This window comes from Triturus cristatus, chromosome 3_2 (assembly GCF_964204655.1).
Source record: "Triturus cristatus chromosome 3_2, aTriCri1.1, whole genome shotgun sequence".
NCBI classification, from domain to species: Eukaryota; Metazoa; Chordata; class Amphibia; order Caudata; family Salamandridae; genus Triturus; species Triturus cristatus.
In genome coordinates this window covers 1,132,148,962-1,132,169,143 of record NC_140584.1, presented here as the reverse complement: position 1 = coordinate 1,132,169,143, position 20,182 = coordinate 1,132,148,962, and the positions used below count along the sequence as shown (strand labels likewise).

General features: G+C 43.9%; 1 protein-coding gene across 1 annotated transcript in view; it reads right to left on the bottom strand.

Moving 5' to 3' along the window:
- METTL16 (methyltransferase 16, RNA N6-adenosine) overlaps nucleotides 1–20,182 on the bottom strand; it is a 388,563-nt gene that overhangs the window by 156,085 nt on the left and 212,296 nt on the right. Inside the window, exon 7 of the mRNA XM_085649941.1 lies at nucleotides 2,504–2,573. Coding sequence (XP_085506067.1) covers nucleotides 2,504–2,573 — 70 coding nt within the window. The remainder of the gene's footprint in view (nucleotides 1–2,503; nucleotides 2,574–20,182) is intronic.

Here is a 20,182-nt window from a genome sequence, read left to right as displayed (position 1 = left end):
AGTACCAGTTTATTCAGACTATAAGGATCTCAATAATTATAGGTTACTGCGGAAAAAACCGATCGGTTACTGACCCGGGGATGAGAAATACGGGGAGACGGCACGATATCCAAAAAGGATCGTAGAACGCCGCACCGCGAGCAGACACCGCCAATTTACGAAGGTGCACATTTGGAATAAACTCCCCTACGAGGAGCTAATGTTGGACAGTGGCAACCGTGCAGTATCGATGCAGTATCTTGATGCATGAGTGGACCGGATCCTACTGGGCAGAGTCCCCCATTTTCCGCAGTAACCTATAATTATTGAGATCCCTATAGTCTGAATAAACTGGGACTTTTTGAGGACTACATTAAGAACTTTCTTGCAACAGATAATATTCAAACATCTGTTCTTCAAAGTGGACCGCACCCGCAATAGGGGTTTTTTAATTGCTCAAAAATATTGGAGAGCTTTTATCTTTGTCCTGAAGAAGGTGGATTTTAATTAGAATTTACCACCGAAACGCGTCAACGCCTGTACCACTCAGAATTGGTCTAAAATCCAGAAACTGTCTCACACTTGGATCTACTGTATTAAAAATAGACCTGTGATACACACATACATATTAATGTACACTGGAATTATACCATTCTGTGATGAATGTATTGATTTCACATCGTACCCTTGCTCTCTAACTTTTATGTTTTTAGACATTGTTTATGTTCTTTTTTTGACTGTTTATATGAATTTGAGTATACAATCACCGATATGTGGATAAATTGTTATTAATAAATCACAATATTAATTTTTACTCAATTTGGTTCTTTGTCTTTGAGATATATGCGGCTATTGTTGTGGGTACTTTAGACCCTTAGTTGAGTTGGTTTGCATGTTCTGAGTGAACTTGACATGATTGTAGCCTAGGTGGTCTTATACACCCAAGAGAATCTCTCTTTTTTACATACTTGTGGTACCCTGTCTCTTGGGCAGTGGGGTCCCTCCCATGTTTTTCACATAAGACTTCATACACTTGGCACGGAACTGCAGGCCTATATTGGCATACTGGCGGAGAGGTATTTTGCGAAATGTCCCAGATGGTGGACTGTGAGCTTCAACCCACTCCACTGATGGCCTTGTTGAGGTATGTTACACCCTTAAAGGCCGGAATGCGGCGATTTAATGCTCTAGCTCTACTTATGGCTAAAAGATAGATTTCGATATACTGAGGGGACACTCAGGTCCCAACGGTTAAGGCATGGATGGCTCTGGGTCTCGATTTACTGTTACACCACTAGTGACATATTCACATCGCTTTCCGCACGTCCAAAAAACATATGGCAACCATCGAAGGATTACCAGAGGGAATAGAGTGAAATGTATATTGAATTATACTCCAGTAGAGCATCCTGCATACCCGTCACACAAATAAAGAAGATCAATTGTCACATCTAACAGGTTAGTCTATAGGTAGACATAACGGACATGGGGGGGATATTGGCCATGTCTTGCAGTCTTAAAGCTAGCAACTTGTAGAGGTGTTTCGCACAAGATGGTCACTGCTGGGACCGGACCTTTTTTTTGTTGATATAATCTTTCTTTTTTTTAAAATATTTTTTAGCACTGAACACATAAATGTTATTATGCTGTATCGATAAGCTGAACTTTAGGTGGTAGGCGAATGGCATGCAAAAACAGGATTGTTTCACTCTTTTCTGTTTTTTCCCTTTCCTCTCTCTTTTTTTTCCACTTTAACCGTTTGTTTCTTCGATTGCTGTTCAAGTATTTATGCACTGTTGTGGAAAATTCAATAAAGAAATTTAAGAAAAATACAGAGAGTGGAGATATAGAGAGAGGAAGGTGGAGGCATGAGGCAGTGGAAAGGCAGACAAGAGAGGAGAGAAAGATACAAACACCCTAAGCAAAGAGAAATTAGATAGGTCAGTAAAGGCCAAGAGCACAGACCGGCATGCTGTAAGAACCGAAGGAACATTTGCTCAGAGCAAACTAAAAGGACCACTAATTTTGTGGCATGTCCACTAGGGTGATACTGACTGGCATGTCGACCAAGACTAATGTTCGAGGGTTCTTCGTGCCTCAAATAACACGCTTCATACAAGAATCATCTCACAGCAAGTTCAGTTTACTGCTACCAGACATAACATTGAAACACCCCAGAATCGCCCACACTGGCCTATACTCTAGCTCTCAAAATGTATTTCTGCTTTTATCATCAGGACCGCATGACTCCTGTCTCGTATGCTGTTTCACGCTCTTGGCAGTTCACCATAATAAAATAAAAATACAATAAAACAGCTTGGCAGAGAACACTGTGAGGTCATCAATCACTGTTAAAGCTGCATTCCATTAGTCACACAATCAATAGGTGTCAACTGTGTAGGAAAGATTCTACCACATGGCAACATGAACAGGTCTGACCAATCGTAGGATCCGGTTTTCACACACCCACACACTTACAAATGCTAGCAATACAGTCTACTTGGAAAGTGAGAATAACGCTTACCCCTTGAATTCGAAGTTCTTCTTTCAAAGGGGCCAGGCTACACTTCTTCCCTAGCATGCAGCTGTACCACCTGCAAGAAACAAAGAGAAGAAATGACATACTGACCACTGCCAGACAGGGTCTAATCTAATACACATGACCCACAGGGACAGAAGAGGCCTGCGTGGAGGCGCGTGAGATCTTCATCTGAACAGGAACGGAAGGCTACATGTGAGAGAATCAGACAAGTCTTCCTACAGATCTAAGATCGGATTAATCCCTCTCCTTTGCTGAAAAGGATATCTCAGGCCTACTCTGATAATGGGATGGAATAACCGGATCACCTTGTGTAGCAGGAGTAGCTTTACTTAAGAAACACATTCATATCCTGAGAGGAAGGCATACAGCATCTAACCCACAATGCACGCGGTCACTTTTTGAATCTACTAAACGAAATGACCACAAACTCTTGCATTGGTGCCTTCAACAAGGTGGATTTCACACACGAGACCTGCACTAATCTACATGAGAAGAACATTTCACACTGCGAAGCACAGAACTGAAACTGCATAACTAACTCATCACTAACACTGGGCTGCCTTGAAATAGCTTACCACCGCAAAGAGCTTCAGCGCCTTGTATGCCCATACCATAACATACCTTTGCAAGTTTCACAGTTTTGAGTGACCACAAATAAGCAAGTGGGGGAGTCAGGGATAGAACACATATTCTGCTGCTAGAAGTTCACATCAAAGAAGACCCAATCATTCGTTGGAGCAGAGCAGGGCTCACGAAAGACCAATATAAGTTAAAATAAACATTATACAATGACCACCTGCCCCACTGCTATCCATATGTGCTGTCATCAAAGCCCTAAAGTAATTTCAGAATTACATTTCAAGAAATAGGTGTTCACAACCTGTTTGAAGTGGGCCCCACAACATGAGAGCAAAAGCAAGTGACTTCATCGACCAGTTTCTCATCATACAAAACGTTACAAAACGCAGAAGTCTACACCCCACCTGACAGCAAAGCGCACCAGAGGCCCCCCTGGGAGAAAAGGTCACGTGAGCCTCAACTGCACTAACTGCCAGCCAGTCACAGAGCAATACCGGTTTCTAAATCTCCAACCCCCACCTGTCCGACTCTTGGCATGTCCTCGCTCCAGCAGTCCACCACTGTATTACTGTTCCCAATACCCATACTCACAACATAATGCAAGGCACCACCAGCTAAAACATTACAACTGATGCTTATTAATGGTCCTGGGTTGCTTGAGTACCTGTTCAGGGAGGACCTTGCCTGACAGTTCGTTCTGGGATCTTCCTATTAGGACAGATCAAGACTGATATGCATATGGCTGGGTCCAAACTGGGATGAAATGGTATGCAAATAACAATGGACTGGGATGGGACCCTGAGTAATTACCAATGGCTGAGATTAATTCAAGCATTCCATACATCACGTTTTTGTATACTTCAGTGTGATTCCCAAATGGGGCAGGTATGCCCAGACATGGGTCCCATGCACACTGTGTCACTAGAACCAAGCTAGACCTGGCTGATGAGCCCTAATAAGGGCAAAGCCAGCTTTCAGTTGATTGTGTTTCAGTACAGGGAGGACCTGGCCTGGCCTTTTGGTCTGGACTCTTCCTACTGGAGCATGGGCAAGACTATTTGCATATGGTTGGGTCCAAACTGAGGAGGCATGGTGTGCAAAATAGTGATTGACTGGGATGTGGCCCGAGTAATTACAAGTGGCTAAGATTAATTCAAGCATTCCATCCATCACTTTTTAATATACTTCTGTATTAATGTACACTCAACAGTCAATCGTGCAGCCGGCATCATCAGTTCACTGTACTGCAATACCCTTTATCAAAGAGACATATCACCAAAACATAATTACAGTGTTAGAGTTTGTTAGAATAATTTCTCCATTAGAACTGCCTAACGGTGCCCGTGCACAGCTGCTCTTTTTACTACTTATTTGATACCAATGGTGACTGTAACCTCTTTTTTTACGTAGCACTTTATACCATAGTTCTGCCAAGACGAGACGCTGGAATTAACAGAAAGAACTATGATGCAATTCAACATCACAACATTTACTGATATCACAATGAGAAAAGGCTGAACTGACCTGCCTGGGATTTGAACCCATGAACTGAAGTCATGTAGTTATGCCAACAAGATTCCACCCGAGATCATGTGTTCATTTTTCACAGGGTAGATGATCTGGCCTTTTCTTTGTTTTTCAACTCATGTCCATTCTTTTCGCAGCTGCCCCTAGGAGCGTCGCTCTCCTACTGAATATACTGAAGTGTTTACCCAACTTGATTCAATTCTACGTCAGAAACGGAGGCGAGGATGATGCAGATGTCTTTTCGTTATTACTACTCCAGCCTTTGAAAGAACACTGAGGAAATCTTCTCTATTACTTTCCATCTGAAACTACATTTCCCATAACTCCTAGAAATTATGTCAATACATGGTAAGCAAAACCAATCACAGCACCAAACCCACAAAATCCAGGCAGAGGCACAGACCATCTTTCTCCTTTCTTCCTGCTCCTTGAGCAGGTAAGTATCGAATATTTTCTTCTCTTGAGAATATGATATTCGTGTGTATCGATGTTCATTTTATACACATCTTGCAGTGGGGGGGGCTGGTAATTTTGAGAAGTAGTGGGGAGGCACATACGTGGTCACTCACATCCACTCATCTACAAGTACACAAACTCATACCCATCCACCCAACCATCCATCGTCAAGCACACACACACTCACAACCTACTCATTCACAAGCCCATACACTAGCATTCATCCATTCACAGCTCATGCTCAAATACACAAATTCATACATACACATACCCAAATATTCAATAAGGCATTTACCAGGCCACTTCGGTGAAAGCATGACCTGCAGGTGGTGGGAGGGAGAGGCACGGCCCAAGAAGGAGAAGGAAGCTTTGCGGAGGGAAGAAAAAATAAATCAGAAGATCCCACCACCTCCTCTTACTGGTTAACTTTTTTATGGATCATCCAGTGAGCCATGTCCTTTCCTAACTTGTCACTGAGTGGGGTGGAGTCAGTGTCACAAATTATTTAAGGGTGGTGTGAGGCTTCATTGATTAACAGTCCATCAGGGACACTTCAGGGCCCATGGTTTACTTTCAGTGGCGCCCCATGGGGTCAGACCTACCAACCTCTTCCACCTGGATATTGGCAGACCTGCCAAAATCTTAAACCTTGTCACCTTCTGACATTTCCGCCTCGACAGGAAGATTTCGGTGAGGGCAGAGTGCTTTCCTGATTTCAAAAACACAGTGGCGGATTGGAACTTCAGATATCTGAAGGACTAAATCAAACGGAGGATGGGTTTGTCGATACTCAAGCAAATCATGGACAGATGAGGAGCCTTGCGAAGTGGAGATCTAGGCATCCCGGATTATTTGTTAGCTACAGATATTTTTCAGCTGGAGAGAAGACCATAAAGGGTTAGGCCTTTCTGCAGGACTGGAGCCAGATGAGCAATCATGCCTTCCTCCCCGTTTGCCTAGGTCGCCAGATTGGCAGTTTAGAAGACAACAGGCGAATGTCATCCTGGTCACTACCCCAGGTAAAGTTTCCATCTCGTCTGGAACTTTCCTTTGATTTACCAATCTTTCTTCCCCGTCATCAGAACTTTCTAACCAATGTGATGGGGTAGTTTCACCAGCTAGATTTGGAGGGGTGGTTATGCTTAAGGGTGTGGATGATTATCAGGATCAATGGTCCATCCTGGGTCCTTTGATGCAAGCTGTTGCCTTCATTCAAAAAGCAGCATAACCAGCAGATACAGATCTGCTTGGAGAAGATGGTCTGCTTGATACAGGGAACGCAATCTGGATGCAGTGGAGGCAAAACGTGCACTATTAGCCAACTTTCTTTTGGAACTTGCTGAGACTGTGATATCATACAGGACTATTAATCATTCTGTAGTCTCTACTGGTCACCTACCTGTGGAAGGTTCTCCGGTGAGAAAACATCCCCTTATTCATGGAATTAGGAACTATCCATGCCACCAGACGGCACTCTCACCTCCGAGATGTGAATCGAGTTATTAACCTCTTTCTCTCTTGACCTCAGAATGACATCCTGAAGAGGAAAACATTTTTGGCTAAGCTGGCAATGCTGCATCGTCTGATATCATGCAGACAAGTTTCAGGTGTCTGCACGTTGGATTTACCAGACATAGTCTCTACCCCAGAGGAGGCATCTGTCAGGCGGACTAAATCCAACAGCCTATCAATTTCATAACAGACTTTCACAGATTCTCCTATCTGTACCTGGTCAAATGCTTATGAAGCTATTACAGCAGAGGTGAGACCAGCTGGCATTCATCACATATTGATTTCCATCAGTAAACTCTATACAGCAGGACGGGTTCGCTGCACCATGGCAGAGGCAGGTATTGAGCTTCAGTTTTCGGAGTCCATTTAGCGAGAGGCGCTATGGCATATAAGGCATTTTCCCTGGGTGGGAGATTGGGAGACATCATAAGAGATTAGTATTTTTTCAACTGAATTTTTTATGTTCACAAATCCTTTAAGACCATGATATTCTGATTGTTGCCTATTATTGTGGTTTATAATTGACATTTCACGTTGCAGTTGTGTTACAGAAATTGATTGGGCTTTTCTGCTTTTTCCTCTTACTGTGACTGGCAGGTTCTTACCAGAAACAAACATACTGTCCCCAATGGGAGGCTCACCAAGCGCACATCACATGCAGAAAAGAGGAAGGGGGCATATGCCTTGAACTGGATATTCTGGGCTATGTGCTGCGATTAGCTGAGTTTCTCATTTATTGACATGATTTGCAGGCTTTATGGGAAATGTAGGTTTTCAGAAATGTTATACAGTTTTTCTCAGTGTTATTTAAATTGCTGAAGTAGGATTAAAGAAAATAGAAATGCATAATCTAGGCCTACAAGCCCTGAAACTATGGGAAATTTTATATTTTTTCACATACAGAATCCAGGCCTGAGCCCTCTCGAGTGGTGTTTAGCTGGTCAGCCGGGTATGGCCATCACAGAGGCCATCTGCATGCTTGGCACTAGAAAAGATCACACCAGAAAATGTCCGCGAATCTTGACACCACCAGACAATGTGCCTATCTACATAAAATGTCAATGCTAGAGTTCAATTGCAGGGATTGTAACTGAACATCTTATCGTTGCAGATATGAAAGGGTCTGAAAACACTCTGCCCTTTACCTACCCTTCTTAAGCAGCAAATCATAATCCAATATGTAGAAACATGGAATAACACTAGAGGATGGAAACTTAGTCAAAGTGTTATCATAAAGTGGTGGCAAAGACTGGAAATGGTAGAGGCGCTGAAGTGGTACAGATACAGCTGAGATAAGTAGAGAGCTTCACCACCAGCAAAGCATTCGAACAACAGTCCTACCTACTGCTATTACAGGGTTTGAGATCACTCATCAGGGCCAGGAGCCCAGTGTTGAGCAAAAGGCCAAACAAGATGGAAATCCACACTGGGTAGCCTGTCGGAGAAGGCTCCATTTGAAGTCGTATCAGTTCACTTGTGCAAGCAAAAGCATATGCAAAATCAAAACTAGACTTCTGTTTGCTCATAAAAGAGAGTATCACAGAAGACCTTGAAAGGAGATATAGTCTAGTGGCACTGTATCTGGAACTCCTGGATTTCAAAAATAAAATAGTTATAGTTAAATGCTTGAATAAATCTCGGCCGCTACCAAGTACTTTTCCACATTCCAGTCTATCATTTTTTGCCACCTATGTCACTCCAAAACACCAAACAAAAAAATGGCCTGCAAGTTGAGACAAATTTATATAAATAATTTCCATATACTTACCAAAAGACCGACACGTTTCGGAACTAAATATTCTTGGCCTCCTCAGCATCTGAGGAGGCCAAGAATATTTGGGGCCGAAACGTGTCTACCTTTCTTAAGAATGATTATAAATGTAATGTAATAAACAACACAAACAAGGAATTGAAAGCTTCATTTGGAGAGGCTGGTTTTCTACAGATTGCCTTGTTCTTTATATGGACTACCTCCTGGTGGATGAGGGGATGAAATATTTATTTATAAAGTTTTATATAGCGCGAACAAGATCACGAAGGATATCTGAGCGCTTTACAAAGGATGGAAGGCAGGACATAAATCTAATAACGACATCAAGTAAGAATACACCACAACAATAATACCATAAGTCCCAGACAGGTGAATCAAGAAGAGTAGTACAAAAAAACAGGTATAAAGCAGGCTATGAGGGGGGCACATAATGAGGAAAAGAAGAGCATACATCCAATATCAACATCAAGTAGGAATACACAACAGGAATAATGGCATGATTCCCAGACAAATGTATCCAGGAGAGTAATACAATAAACAGGAAGATAGCAGGTGACGAAGGGGGGCACATAATACGGTACAGAGGAGCAGCATCACATGATGGTACCTGAAGGTACAATGGTTGTAGGATCAATGATTTCAAACAAATGATCCTAACCCAGTTAAGGTAAACATTTGTTCATTAGGAATCTTTTGGCTTCCAGTTTGAAAGCAGTTGTTGATGAGATTCTGCGTACTTCCAGTGGTAGAGAGCTCCATATCCTTGGGGCAACGCCGGAGAAGGCTCGGAGACAGGTTCTCTTTTTCCTAAGGATGGGTGGTTTCAGAAGGAGAGTGATCGCGCTTCTTGAGGCTCTCGCACACCTGGATAGTTCAAGCTTTTGCGCTAGGTACCTGGGGGTTTTGAAGTGCAGGGCTTTGTGCGCCAGAACGGCAACCGTTACCTGAATTCGAGCTTCGTAGGGCAACCAGCACCTACTACCAGTTTGCAAAACCAAACACTGAGAGACAAAGAAATGCTTAAGTGTAGAAATGATGTGTTCATTTGAAATGTGAATATGTATGTATAAAAACGATTTCATAATAATAATGCACTATAAGAGAGTCATAACACTGTATACTCTTTTTTGATTTAATGGTTTAATTGCAAATTTTTTACTGCTGCTTATATCTGTGATGGGGGTTGTTAAAAGAAGTTGTAAACAAATGTAGTCAAATAAGTGCTGTCCAATAAGAATTTGCGAACCTATTCATAGGTTTATGGAAAGTATATATGTAGATTTGTTACCACATCCATGCCATTATTTTGCTTGGTGTATTGGAGCCCAGGTGGTGTGGGGGTATGTCGGTAAACCCTCTTTGTTGGTGACATTATGTCATTCCAGACAGAGACCAATTAAATGGAAATCATCCTTAGTTCTACTTCAGTGAAACTCGTCCAGCTCGAACTCCAAGGTCCAGTTCCCCTCCAGATGGGAACACAAGGAACCCTGGACAAATTTCAGACTGTTATCAACACATACAACAATTTATTTTCTCAAAACTGTTAAATCAATTAATGTTATTCAATTATTTGATATAAAACACATATAAATTCATAAAACATCTCTTCTTTCACATCATACAAACAGAAATTGAAATATCTTTTATATCCTTGCTTTGATATTCTAAATGGATTGTGCTTCTAGTTGGTAACTGACTCTCACAGGGTATAGCCAACATGCATTTCAAGGTTATGACCCCACTCTTCACGCTTAACATACAGTTCCTCTCCCTCCTATTGCGCAATACAACCTTTCTGGCGTACCGCTAAAATAACTTCTTATGGGTCTAGTCTCATGTGGTGAGCAGCGCAGGGCCGTTGTGTTCAGTTAACGCCAGACGCTAAATTGTCAAGTTGCAGACTATTTGGACCTCTTCAGGGAGATACTGGTGGACTCCTACAGCAAAATCAGCACAGGACCCAAATCTGGGCCAACCCGTCGTACTCAGGGTGTCACCAGGAGTAAAACAAAAAGGTGATGGGTGGAATATTTTAATTAATTTCACCCACTGGAAATTACTTGAGCCACATTTCAGGTCACCGTTTTTTGTCCACTGTGCCACTCTGCACACAGGCTAGCCATATAGAAATCACCTTGTTGCTGCTCCAATAGAAACACGGCCGGCTAAACTTCCAGACCATGCACCCTATAGACAGGAACACAAGCAACCGCAGGCTGGTTTCTGCCTCGACAGCCCTCTTCAGCGAAGTAAAGCAGGAATCCAGTGTCATGGTGAGCATGGGACCCACATCTGGCATACCCACAGCAAGATCAGAGATATGGATGTCCAGTTTTCAATAGCACTGTCGAGAATGGCCAGTCCGTCCTGTTTGTGCCAAGAATGAGTTATGTCTACCCTTTCTGTACAAAACTTTTAGCTCTACCGCTTATAGTTTTGAAGTTGTTCAACACTTTTGCTCACCCATGCTTGCCAAATGCATTGTTTACCCTTTTTGTTGTACCCTTCAACCACTGCTCTTTCCACAATGTTTCCGTGAGGTCCTTGATGCTAATCCTGAGTCCTACGATGTTAGATAGTGATTTTATTTGTAAGAGTCCCCTTCGAATGATGGTCATTGCTCTCTCTTCTACTGTCTGCAGCTAATAAAGGGGTGCACAGTTTTCAGTGGCAGATTTGTCCAGCATGTCAGGATCCACAAAGTCACTAAAATGATTCTGAACAAGTTCTTACTTCCTGTATACATCCACTTGTGTGTTCAGGTCAAATAAATTCAAACAAATGTCTTCATCGCCTCTGGTTTACTCTAAGACTTAGTGATGTGGAATGTTTATGTTACAGTTTTTAGATCTGGCCTTCGAGACCCCTTTAGCTCAACAGACTACTGCTTTTTCTGAAAACATCCTACATAGTATAAATACCAATAGGGGATTTTGGTCCGCAGGCTTCATCCATTGACCTGTTAAACTGTCACTCACATTTTGCTTCCACCTAGAGCAGGTGGCAATGGCTCCGCCCACTTTACCCATTGGCTCTCTTCATTTTGAGGTACTGCACGATGTCTACGCACATTGCTCACATCCAGAAACACATAATTCCCTTCTCTTTAGTTGCAAATTTGGTTCAAAGTTTGTTTTTTAATTGTATTTATTATTACATTAACCTGAAATACCAGCTATCCTTTTTTTAAATTTATGTCTGGAATTACTTTTGGGGAATTGAACAGCTGCATCAGAAAATATTTGCCAACTTAATTTTTTTACTGCAGTCATAAGGCAGAATCTTTTAGGGGAGACAGCACACTATTTTTTTCTTTGTTCATTTTTGGGGCATGTGCTTGCAATGAAAAATACATTTAAAAAGTCACCCATTGCACCAGCTTGGCCAGGCTATTGGCTTTGCCAGTGCCTGTTGTACAGTGCAAGATGGTCAGTACATTGTGCTCCCAGCGCTTACAGACCATGAGAAGAGATTACGCTATACATTGTTGTAAGCTGCAAACGATTCAGAAGGAACAAAGAGCCACGCGTTGAAACAAAATGACGCCCTGGCTCATTAGCTCTTAACTGCTGGCGTGTCGTACAACTGCACGCCACAATTTGAGACGGGCTGGCTGACGACAGTCGAGCATTGCTGATGTTCGTGCATGGGTGGCCGTTAATGTCATCTCGTCTTACGTTGTCACTGTTACTCCACTAATAGTATTAGTATCTCAGGACGATTTTCATTTCACATAAAGAGCTTGTATTACAGAAAGAGTTGGAGATTCCTGCTCTGCAGTGTATGTGAAGACGTTTTAAGTGCATATTTTACAGCAAACATCCAATGGAAGCAGCTTGGGCCACCTGACTGCTACATCTGCTCATTCCCGCGCTTTCTCTTTGCACGCCGATCCCCCCTATTCTCCAGCTTTATCTCGGCCTTTTTCAGTTTGTTCTTCTCCTAAGTTGACTAGGCATTTCTTAATGTAATCATCTGTTTTTGACTCTGCTGCTTTTGCTCGGATGTGGTTTCCTGCATTCACTGCTCTTTCCATGAATAGATATATTCTATTTATTTAACAATTCTGCATAGTGCTATGCAGCACTTAAGAGTGCTAGGTGGTGTAAAAAAATGAAACCTTAGGCTAGTACGTTTGCGGGCTCAGCATGAAGCAATACTCGACTGTTGTTAGCCAGCCCGTCTCAAATTGTGGCGTGCAGTTGTACGACACGCCAGCAGTTAAGAGCTAATGAGCCAGGGCGTCATTTTGTTTCAACACTTGGCTCTTTGTTCCTTCTGAATCGTTTGCAGCTTACAACAATGTATAGCGTAATCTCTTCTCATGGTCTGTAAGCGCTGGGAGCACAATGTACTGACCATCTTGCACTATACAACAGGCACTGGCAAAGCCAATAGCCTGGCCAAGCTGGTGCAATGGTTGACTTTTTACATTTATTTTTTATTGCAAGCACATGCCCCAAAAATGAACAAAGAAAACAATAGTGTGCTGTCTCACTTAAAAGATTCTGCCTTATGACTGCAGTAAAAAAAATTAAGTTTGCAAATATTTTCTGATGCAGCTGTTCAATTCCCCAAAAGTAATTCCAGATATAAATTTAAAAAAAGGATAGCTGGTATTTCAGGTTAATGTAATAATAAATACAATTAAAAAACATACTTTGAACCAAATTTGCAACTAAAGAGAAGGGAATTATGTGTTTCTGGATGTGAACAATGTGCGTAGACATCGTGCAGTACCTCAAAATGAAGAGAGCCAATGGGTAAAGTGGGCGGAGCCATTGCCACCTGCTCTAGGCGGAAGCAAAATGTGAGTGACAGTTTAACAGGTCAATGGATGAAGCCTGGGGACCAAAAGCCCTATTGGTATTGATACTAGGTATGATGTTTTCAGAAAAAGCAATAGTCTGTTGAGCTAAAGGGGTCTCGAAGGCCAGATCTAAAAACTGTAACATAACATTCCACTTCACTGGGTCTGAGAGTAAACCAGAGGCTATGAAGACATTTGCTTGAAATGATTTGACCTGAGCACACAAGTGGATGTATACAGGAAGTAAGAACTTGTTCAGAATCATTTTTCTGACTCTGTGGATCCTTACATGCTGGACAAATCTGCCACTGAAAACTGTGCACCGCAGACAGTAGAAGAGAGAGCAATGACCATCATTCGAAGGGGAATCTTACAAATAAAATCACGATCTAACATCGTAGGACTCAGGATTAGCATCAAGGGCCTCACGGAAACTTGTGGAAAGAGCAGTGGTTGAAGGGTACAACAAAAAGGGTAAACAATGCATTTGGCAAGCATGGGTGAGCAAAAGTTTTGAACAACTTCAAAACTATAAGCGGTAGAGCTAAATGTTTTGTACAGAAAGGGTAGACATAACTCATTCTTGGCACAAACAGGACGGACTGGCCATTCTCGACAGTGCTATTGAAAACTGGACGTCCAGATCTCTGATCTTGCTGTGGGTATGCCAGATGTGGGTCCCATGCTCACCATGACACTGGATTCCAGCTTTACTTCACTGAAGAGGGCTGTTGAGGCAGAAACCAGCCTGCGGTTGCTTGTGTTCCTGTCTATAGGGTGCATGGTCTGGAAGTTTAGCCAGCCGTGTTTCTATTGGAGCAGCAAAAAGGGGATTTCTATATGGCTAGCCTGTGTGCAGATTGGAACAGTGGACAAAAAACGGTGACCTGAAATGCGGCTCGAGTAATTTCTAGTGGATGAAATTAATTCAAATATTCCACCCATCACCTTTTTTTTTTTACTCCCGGTGACACCTTGAGTAGGACGGGTTGGCCCAGATTTGGGTCCTGTGCTGATTTTGCTGTAGGAGTCCACCAGTATCTCACTGAAGAGGTCCAAATAGTCTGCAACTTGACAATTTAGCTTCTGGCGTTAACTGAATACAATGGCCCTGCGTTGCTCACCACATGAGCCTAGACCCATAAGAAGTTATTTTAGCGGTACGCCAGAAAGGTTGTATTGCGCGATAGGAGGGAGAGAAACTGTATGTTATAGCATGAAGAGTGGGGTCATGACCTTGAAACGTATGTTCGCTATACCCTGTGAGAGTCAGTTACCCACTAAAAGCACAATCCATTTGGAATATCAAAGCAAGGATATAAAAGATATTTCAATTTTTGTGTGATGTGAAAGAAGAGATGTTTTATGAATTTATATGTGTTTTATATCAAATAATTGAATAATATTAATTGATATAACAGTTTTGAGAAAATAAATTGTTGTATGTGTTGATAACAGTCTGAAATCTGACCAGGGTTCCTTGTGTTCCCATCTGGAGGGGATCTGGACCTTGGAGTTCGAGCTGGACGAGTTTCACTGAAGCAGAACTAAGGATGATTTCAATTTAATTGGTCTCTGTCTGGAATGACATAATGTCACCAACAAAGAGGGTTTACCGACATACCCCCACACCACCTGGGCTCCAATACACCAAGCAAAATAATGGTATGGATGTGGTAATAAATCTACATATATATTTTCCATAAACCTATGAATAGGTTTGCAAATTCTTATTGGACAGCACTTATTTGACTACATTTGTTTACAACTTCTTTTAACAACCCCCATCACAGATATAAGCAGCAGGAAAAAATGTTGCAATTAAACCATTAAATCAAAAAAGAGTATACAGTGTTATGACTCTCTTATAGTGCATTATTATTATGAAATCGTTTTTATACATACATATTCATATACAAAATTGTTTTTCAAATGAACACATTATTTCTACACTTAAGCATTTCTTTGTCTCTCAGTGTTTGGTTTTGCAAACTGGTAGTAGGTGCTGGTTGCCCTACGAAGCTCGAATTCAGGTAACGGTTGCCGTTCTGGCGCACAAAGCCCTGCACTTCAAAACCCCCAGGTACGTAGCGCAAAAGCTTGAACTTTCCAGGGGTGCGAGAGCCTCAAGAAGCGCGATCGCTCTCCTTCTGAAACCACCCATCCTTAGGAAAAAGAGAACCTGTCTCCGAGCCTTCTCCGGCGTTGCCCCAAGGATATGGAGCTCTCTACCACTGGAAGTACGCAGAATCTCATCAACAACTGCTTTCAAACTGGAAGCCAAAAGATTCCTAATGAACAAATGTTTACCTTAACTGGGTTAGGATCATTTGTTTGAAATCATTGATCCTACAACCATTGTACCTTCAGGTACCATCATGTGATGCTGCTCCTCCTTACCGTATTATGTGCCCCCCTTCGTCGCCTGCTACCTTCCTGTTTATTGTATTACTCTCCTGGATTCATTGGTCTGGGAATCATGCCGTTATTCCTGTTGTGTATTCCTACTTGATGTTGATATTGGATGTATGCTCTTCTTTTCCTCATTATGTGCCCCCCTCATAGCCTGCTTTATACCTGTTTTTTTGTACTACTCTTCTTGATTCATCTGTCTGGGACTTATGCTATTTTTCTTGGGGTGTATTCTTACTTGATGTCGTTATTAGATTTATGTCCTGCCTTCCATCCTTTGTAAAGCGCTCAGATATCCTTCGGGATCTTGTTCGCGCTATTTAAAAACTTTATAAATAAATAAAAAATCCTTCCAGCTCATCAGGCACGCTTGCCAGCAGTGATATAACAAGCATTGGCATAGCCAATAGGTCTCGCCTTTGGGACCTTATAAGTGTTTAGCCATGCAACAGTTGCATAACTAAATACTTATAAGGTCCCAAAAGCGAGACCTATAGGCTATGCCAAGCGGCCGTGCGGCCACGAAAGTGAAAGTGATTGCGATCGCAATCACGATCAAACATCAAAGCGGCCATGAAAGTGAAAGTAATAGCGGTAAAGCGCGGCGCGCGCCCGCGCGCACATGCACTGTAGCTCTAGGCTGGCCTGGTAGCACTTTTTGGAGCCCTCTCAATAAGTCTCGCCAGACCAGCGCATGCGCTAGTTCAGGCGAGACCTAAAAATGGCTTTGTCAATGTGGAATGCCTCCATGTGGGTAATACAGACCAGCCGCAGCTGCATGCCCCTGGCACGATGGTAGCAGTGTTTAGAATAAGGCTCCCAGACACCGCATGGTTTATCACTGCCTTGAGACCCTCACGGGTGAGTAGTTGCGCTTTATAAGTCCTTGAATGATTTATTGATCACTTAAATACCAGCTTTAGGAAATTTAACCATTTTTCTCCAAACTTCAGCCTATGAGTTCTGACCATACACACATTTTCGTCTCCTGTAGTACATGTTTCATTGCTGTATACGTATATTAATTAAGCCACTCAAAAGCTAATTTAGTAGGTGGGCCTGCACAGAAGTAGTTAGTCACAAGTTACTCGTTGGAGAAACCTACTCCAGGCACAGCATTGTGCCAGCCCTCCACACCCACCCCGCCCAACTTTGTAAGACAACATTGAAAAGACTGCCTAGTGAAACCACATCTTCTCAACAGTCGGACCAAGATAGGACAGACCATGCAGACAAAAGTCTGAACATGCGGACGCTTGACCATGAAGACAGGTGTTATGTTTTAATTTATTTTTTGCAGTTTTGTGTAGCGGAAACTCAACCCGAAGGCCTTCGATCGCTTTACAAGAGCACCAGTTACATTGTGGTTTTTTTAGGCGCAAGGAGATTAAGAGATTGCTTAGAATCACAGGATGTTGAGCCGGAGCCAGGACTCGACCCTGGTTCACTAGCTCCAAAGCGGCAACTCCAACCGTAGCGCCACATCCTCTCCCAGATGTTCGATCATGCCTATGGCTGAAACTGAACCCAGAAATCGAACACACTAACACCTGGTGTGAACACAAAGGCCCGCAGTGAGCTCTCAGGACACGGTTCTGTGACTTTGGCCTCAGCATCACCAGGTGTCAGGTGTGTCACATGGAAGCCGTTTCATCCCGCCTCCACTTGCAGGGCGGAGGGTTACACTCCCTGGCTGGCTCCCTGCAGCATCTAACGGGGATCGGAGGTTTCACGCCCCTTTGGAAGGAGCTATTCCCAGTCTAGCGCTATGCTCCCGGCCACGTGCGTGGGGATTCCGCACACGCCTCACAAAGAAAACAAGCACCGGTTAACATCCTCTCTTTCAAACAAACACTCCCTGACAGCAGCCGTCACCCACTCCCCTCCCTGCCAGTTTCAAGGTGTGAAGCTCAATTAACGCCGAGCTGCACGCTGTCCATCAAGCGCCGCCCCGCGGGAGGGCGCCATCCTCCGCGCCCCCGGCAGGTGCGCCGTCCTCCATAATTAGCCTTCGGGAAGGGACGTCCTTAACCCCGCGCTGGGGCCGGTGTGCGGTCTCCTCCGGGCTCCATTACCCCTCTGACAGCTCAATGCGCCGGCATCTGTTCCTGCGTGGCGCTCCCCGTCCAAGAACACACATCAGTCAGCGCGGGCACCCGGGAGCAGACGCCATCTGTGTATTAATCAAAAAGCAGCTCGGATCGGTTCTGCCCCATCACCGAGCTATGCTGGTGTCAGCAACCGGCGGGCGGGACCAGGGAGCTCCGAGTACCCGCGACTGCACTGGCCCCCATGATGACAGGTTCACAAAAACATCAAGACACACGAAATTAAAGACGTGGGGATCGTTTTTCAAAAACAATAAACGTAAACTATGTTTCTAGATAAACTATAAAAATAAAGAATAAAAACGTTTTGTAAAAGGCATTTAAATAAATAAAGGACTACTAAAACAAGCACGGCTAAAGCCAATAGGACTCACCTTTTGGACCCAGTGGTTTGGCCAACAAAAACAAACTACCTTTTGCCAGTGAAGTACAGCACCAACAAAACGAAAGAAAGAAAGGCGCGATGGCACGGTCACTGCTGCCAGTTGTGCCGTTCTGTAGGTGACATACGTGTCACCATGTAAGCACACAGCCACAGATTCACGCGAATGCCACTCTTTCTTTATTGACCAACCTACGATGGTGGATGCCACTCAAACTGGTAAATAAAAAACAAAAGAATTACAAAGTGTGCAAATTAAATTTTGATGCAGACGCGCTGCAAGCAGGAAATGGCAGCGACCACGTCCTCCACAAAACAAGCATCAGCAAAGCCAATACGTCTCCACCAAGCAAGAGCTATCGGCTTTGTCTATGTGTTATAACCGTGTTGCACAGAAGCTTGGTTGCTGTCTAGCATGGCTTTAAAAAAAAAAAAAAAACACGAGCGGGGGAGTGCAAATAACGACGGGAGGGCAAGCAACAACTACGGAAGCGGGTGGGTGCAAGCAACAATGGTTAAGCGATAAGAAACAAACAGCGAGGGTACCAAGAAGGGAAACAAGTACCTAAAACAGAGTGCGTGCAACGCAAGGACACTAATAAAGAAATTAATCAATACTCGGTCCATGCTTCATCAAAAGGACAAAAACATGAAGACAAAGTGAAACCGGCACGCACCAATGAGAAGCAAGGCAGTGAGAGTGATGATGAAGCCAACCACTGGCAAGTAGCCACTGGCAGGCTCTAAGCCAGAGGTCTTCACACTTTTTGATGCCGAGACCCCCCCTGTCAAACATTTTTAGGCGTAAGGACCCCCTCCTGACATAAATTTCTGGAATCTGGTACTCCTCTCCCTCGACAACCATAAACGTCCCACCCCAATTCCCATGGCAAAGCAATTAACGTTTGTGCACGGAATACCTGCAACTACAGACACTCACTGCCCCTTTTTTCTTGACGGCACTTGCGGGTTCATGTTTTCTGTTTGTGACTTCTTGCCGGTTTTTCCCTCTGTCTTCCAAATCTATGGGGGTCATTATGATGGCGGAAGGACCGCCAGGCAGGCGGTGGCGGTCCTTCCGCCATCACGAAGCGCATTACCCATCACCAAATTAGGATGGCGGTGGGTACCGTGGCGGATGGAAAGACCGTCCGTCACTTGATCCACCAAAGGTAATCGTTCCGATTGCCTGGTGGAGGGTGCAGGGCTGCTGAATATGTGGCGGTGCCTAGCAGGCTCTGTCCGCCATATCAGGATGTGGGTAAACAAAGGCCTTTCCATGGCGGCGATGCCACCATGGGAAGGCTGGCGGGGATTGGGTTTGGGGGCCCATTCCGGTCCCCCCTTGGGGGTTGTGGTGTCGCTGCACTGGGGGTACCCATGGTAACCCCCTCATTTCCATGCACCAAGTGGCAGGCGCCACGTGGTGCCTGCCACGTAGTGCAGGGAAATGCTGTGCATGCACTTTTGCAATTGCGTGCGTTGCTGCAATGTCAAAAGCCCAGGATGCGCCTGCCAGTATGGCGGTTGCATCCTAATCGCAGTGGTGGGACCACCGCATGTCCGGCGGGTGGTCCCAACACTGCAACAATGGCGGGTGGACTGATGTCCGCCTGCCATTGTAATGAGCCCCGATGTGTTTTCCCTCTCTTACTTGTAAATATCTGATACAGAAAAATAAGTGCTGGTATCCAAAAATAAGTGCCTATGTTCCCCACCGGTAACCACCCGCTCAAATTAAGCACTGATGCTAAACAAATTTGGCTCTCAGGAATCAATGACCAACTTAGAGTCACAGTCCGTTGTCTCATATTTGTTGTGTTTAGGACACTGGGCCAGCGCTTAACCCCTTCAGCGCCGCGCGGATTACCGCGCTGTGCTGAAGGGTTCGTGCGCGGGCGGGGCCATGACGGAGCAGTTCCGTAATCCGCACAGCGCAACCGATGCGCATGACGGAACCGCTCCGTAATGCGCATCGAAAGGGTTAATTTGTAATAAACATAAGAGTAGCGGCCCACATTTTTTCTTAGGAGCCCACAGCTAGTGCTATACTGAATGCTGTGCTTACTGATCACCAGGGATCGATTCCACCTAGTTTTTT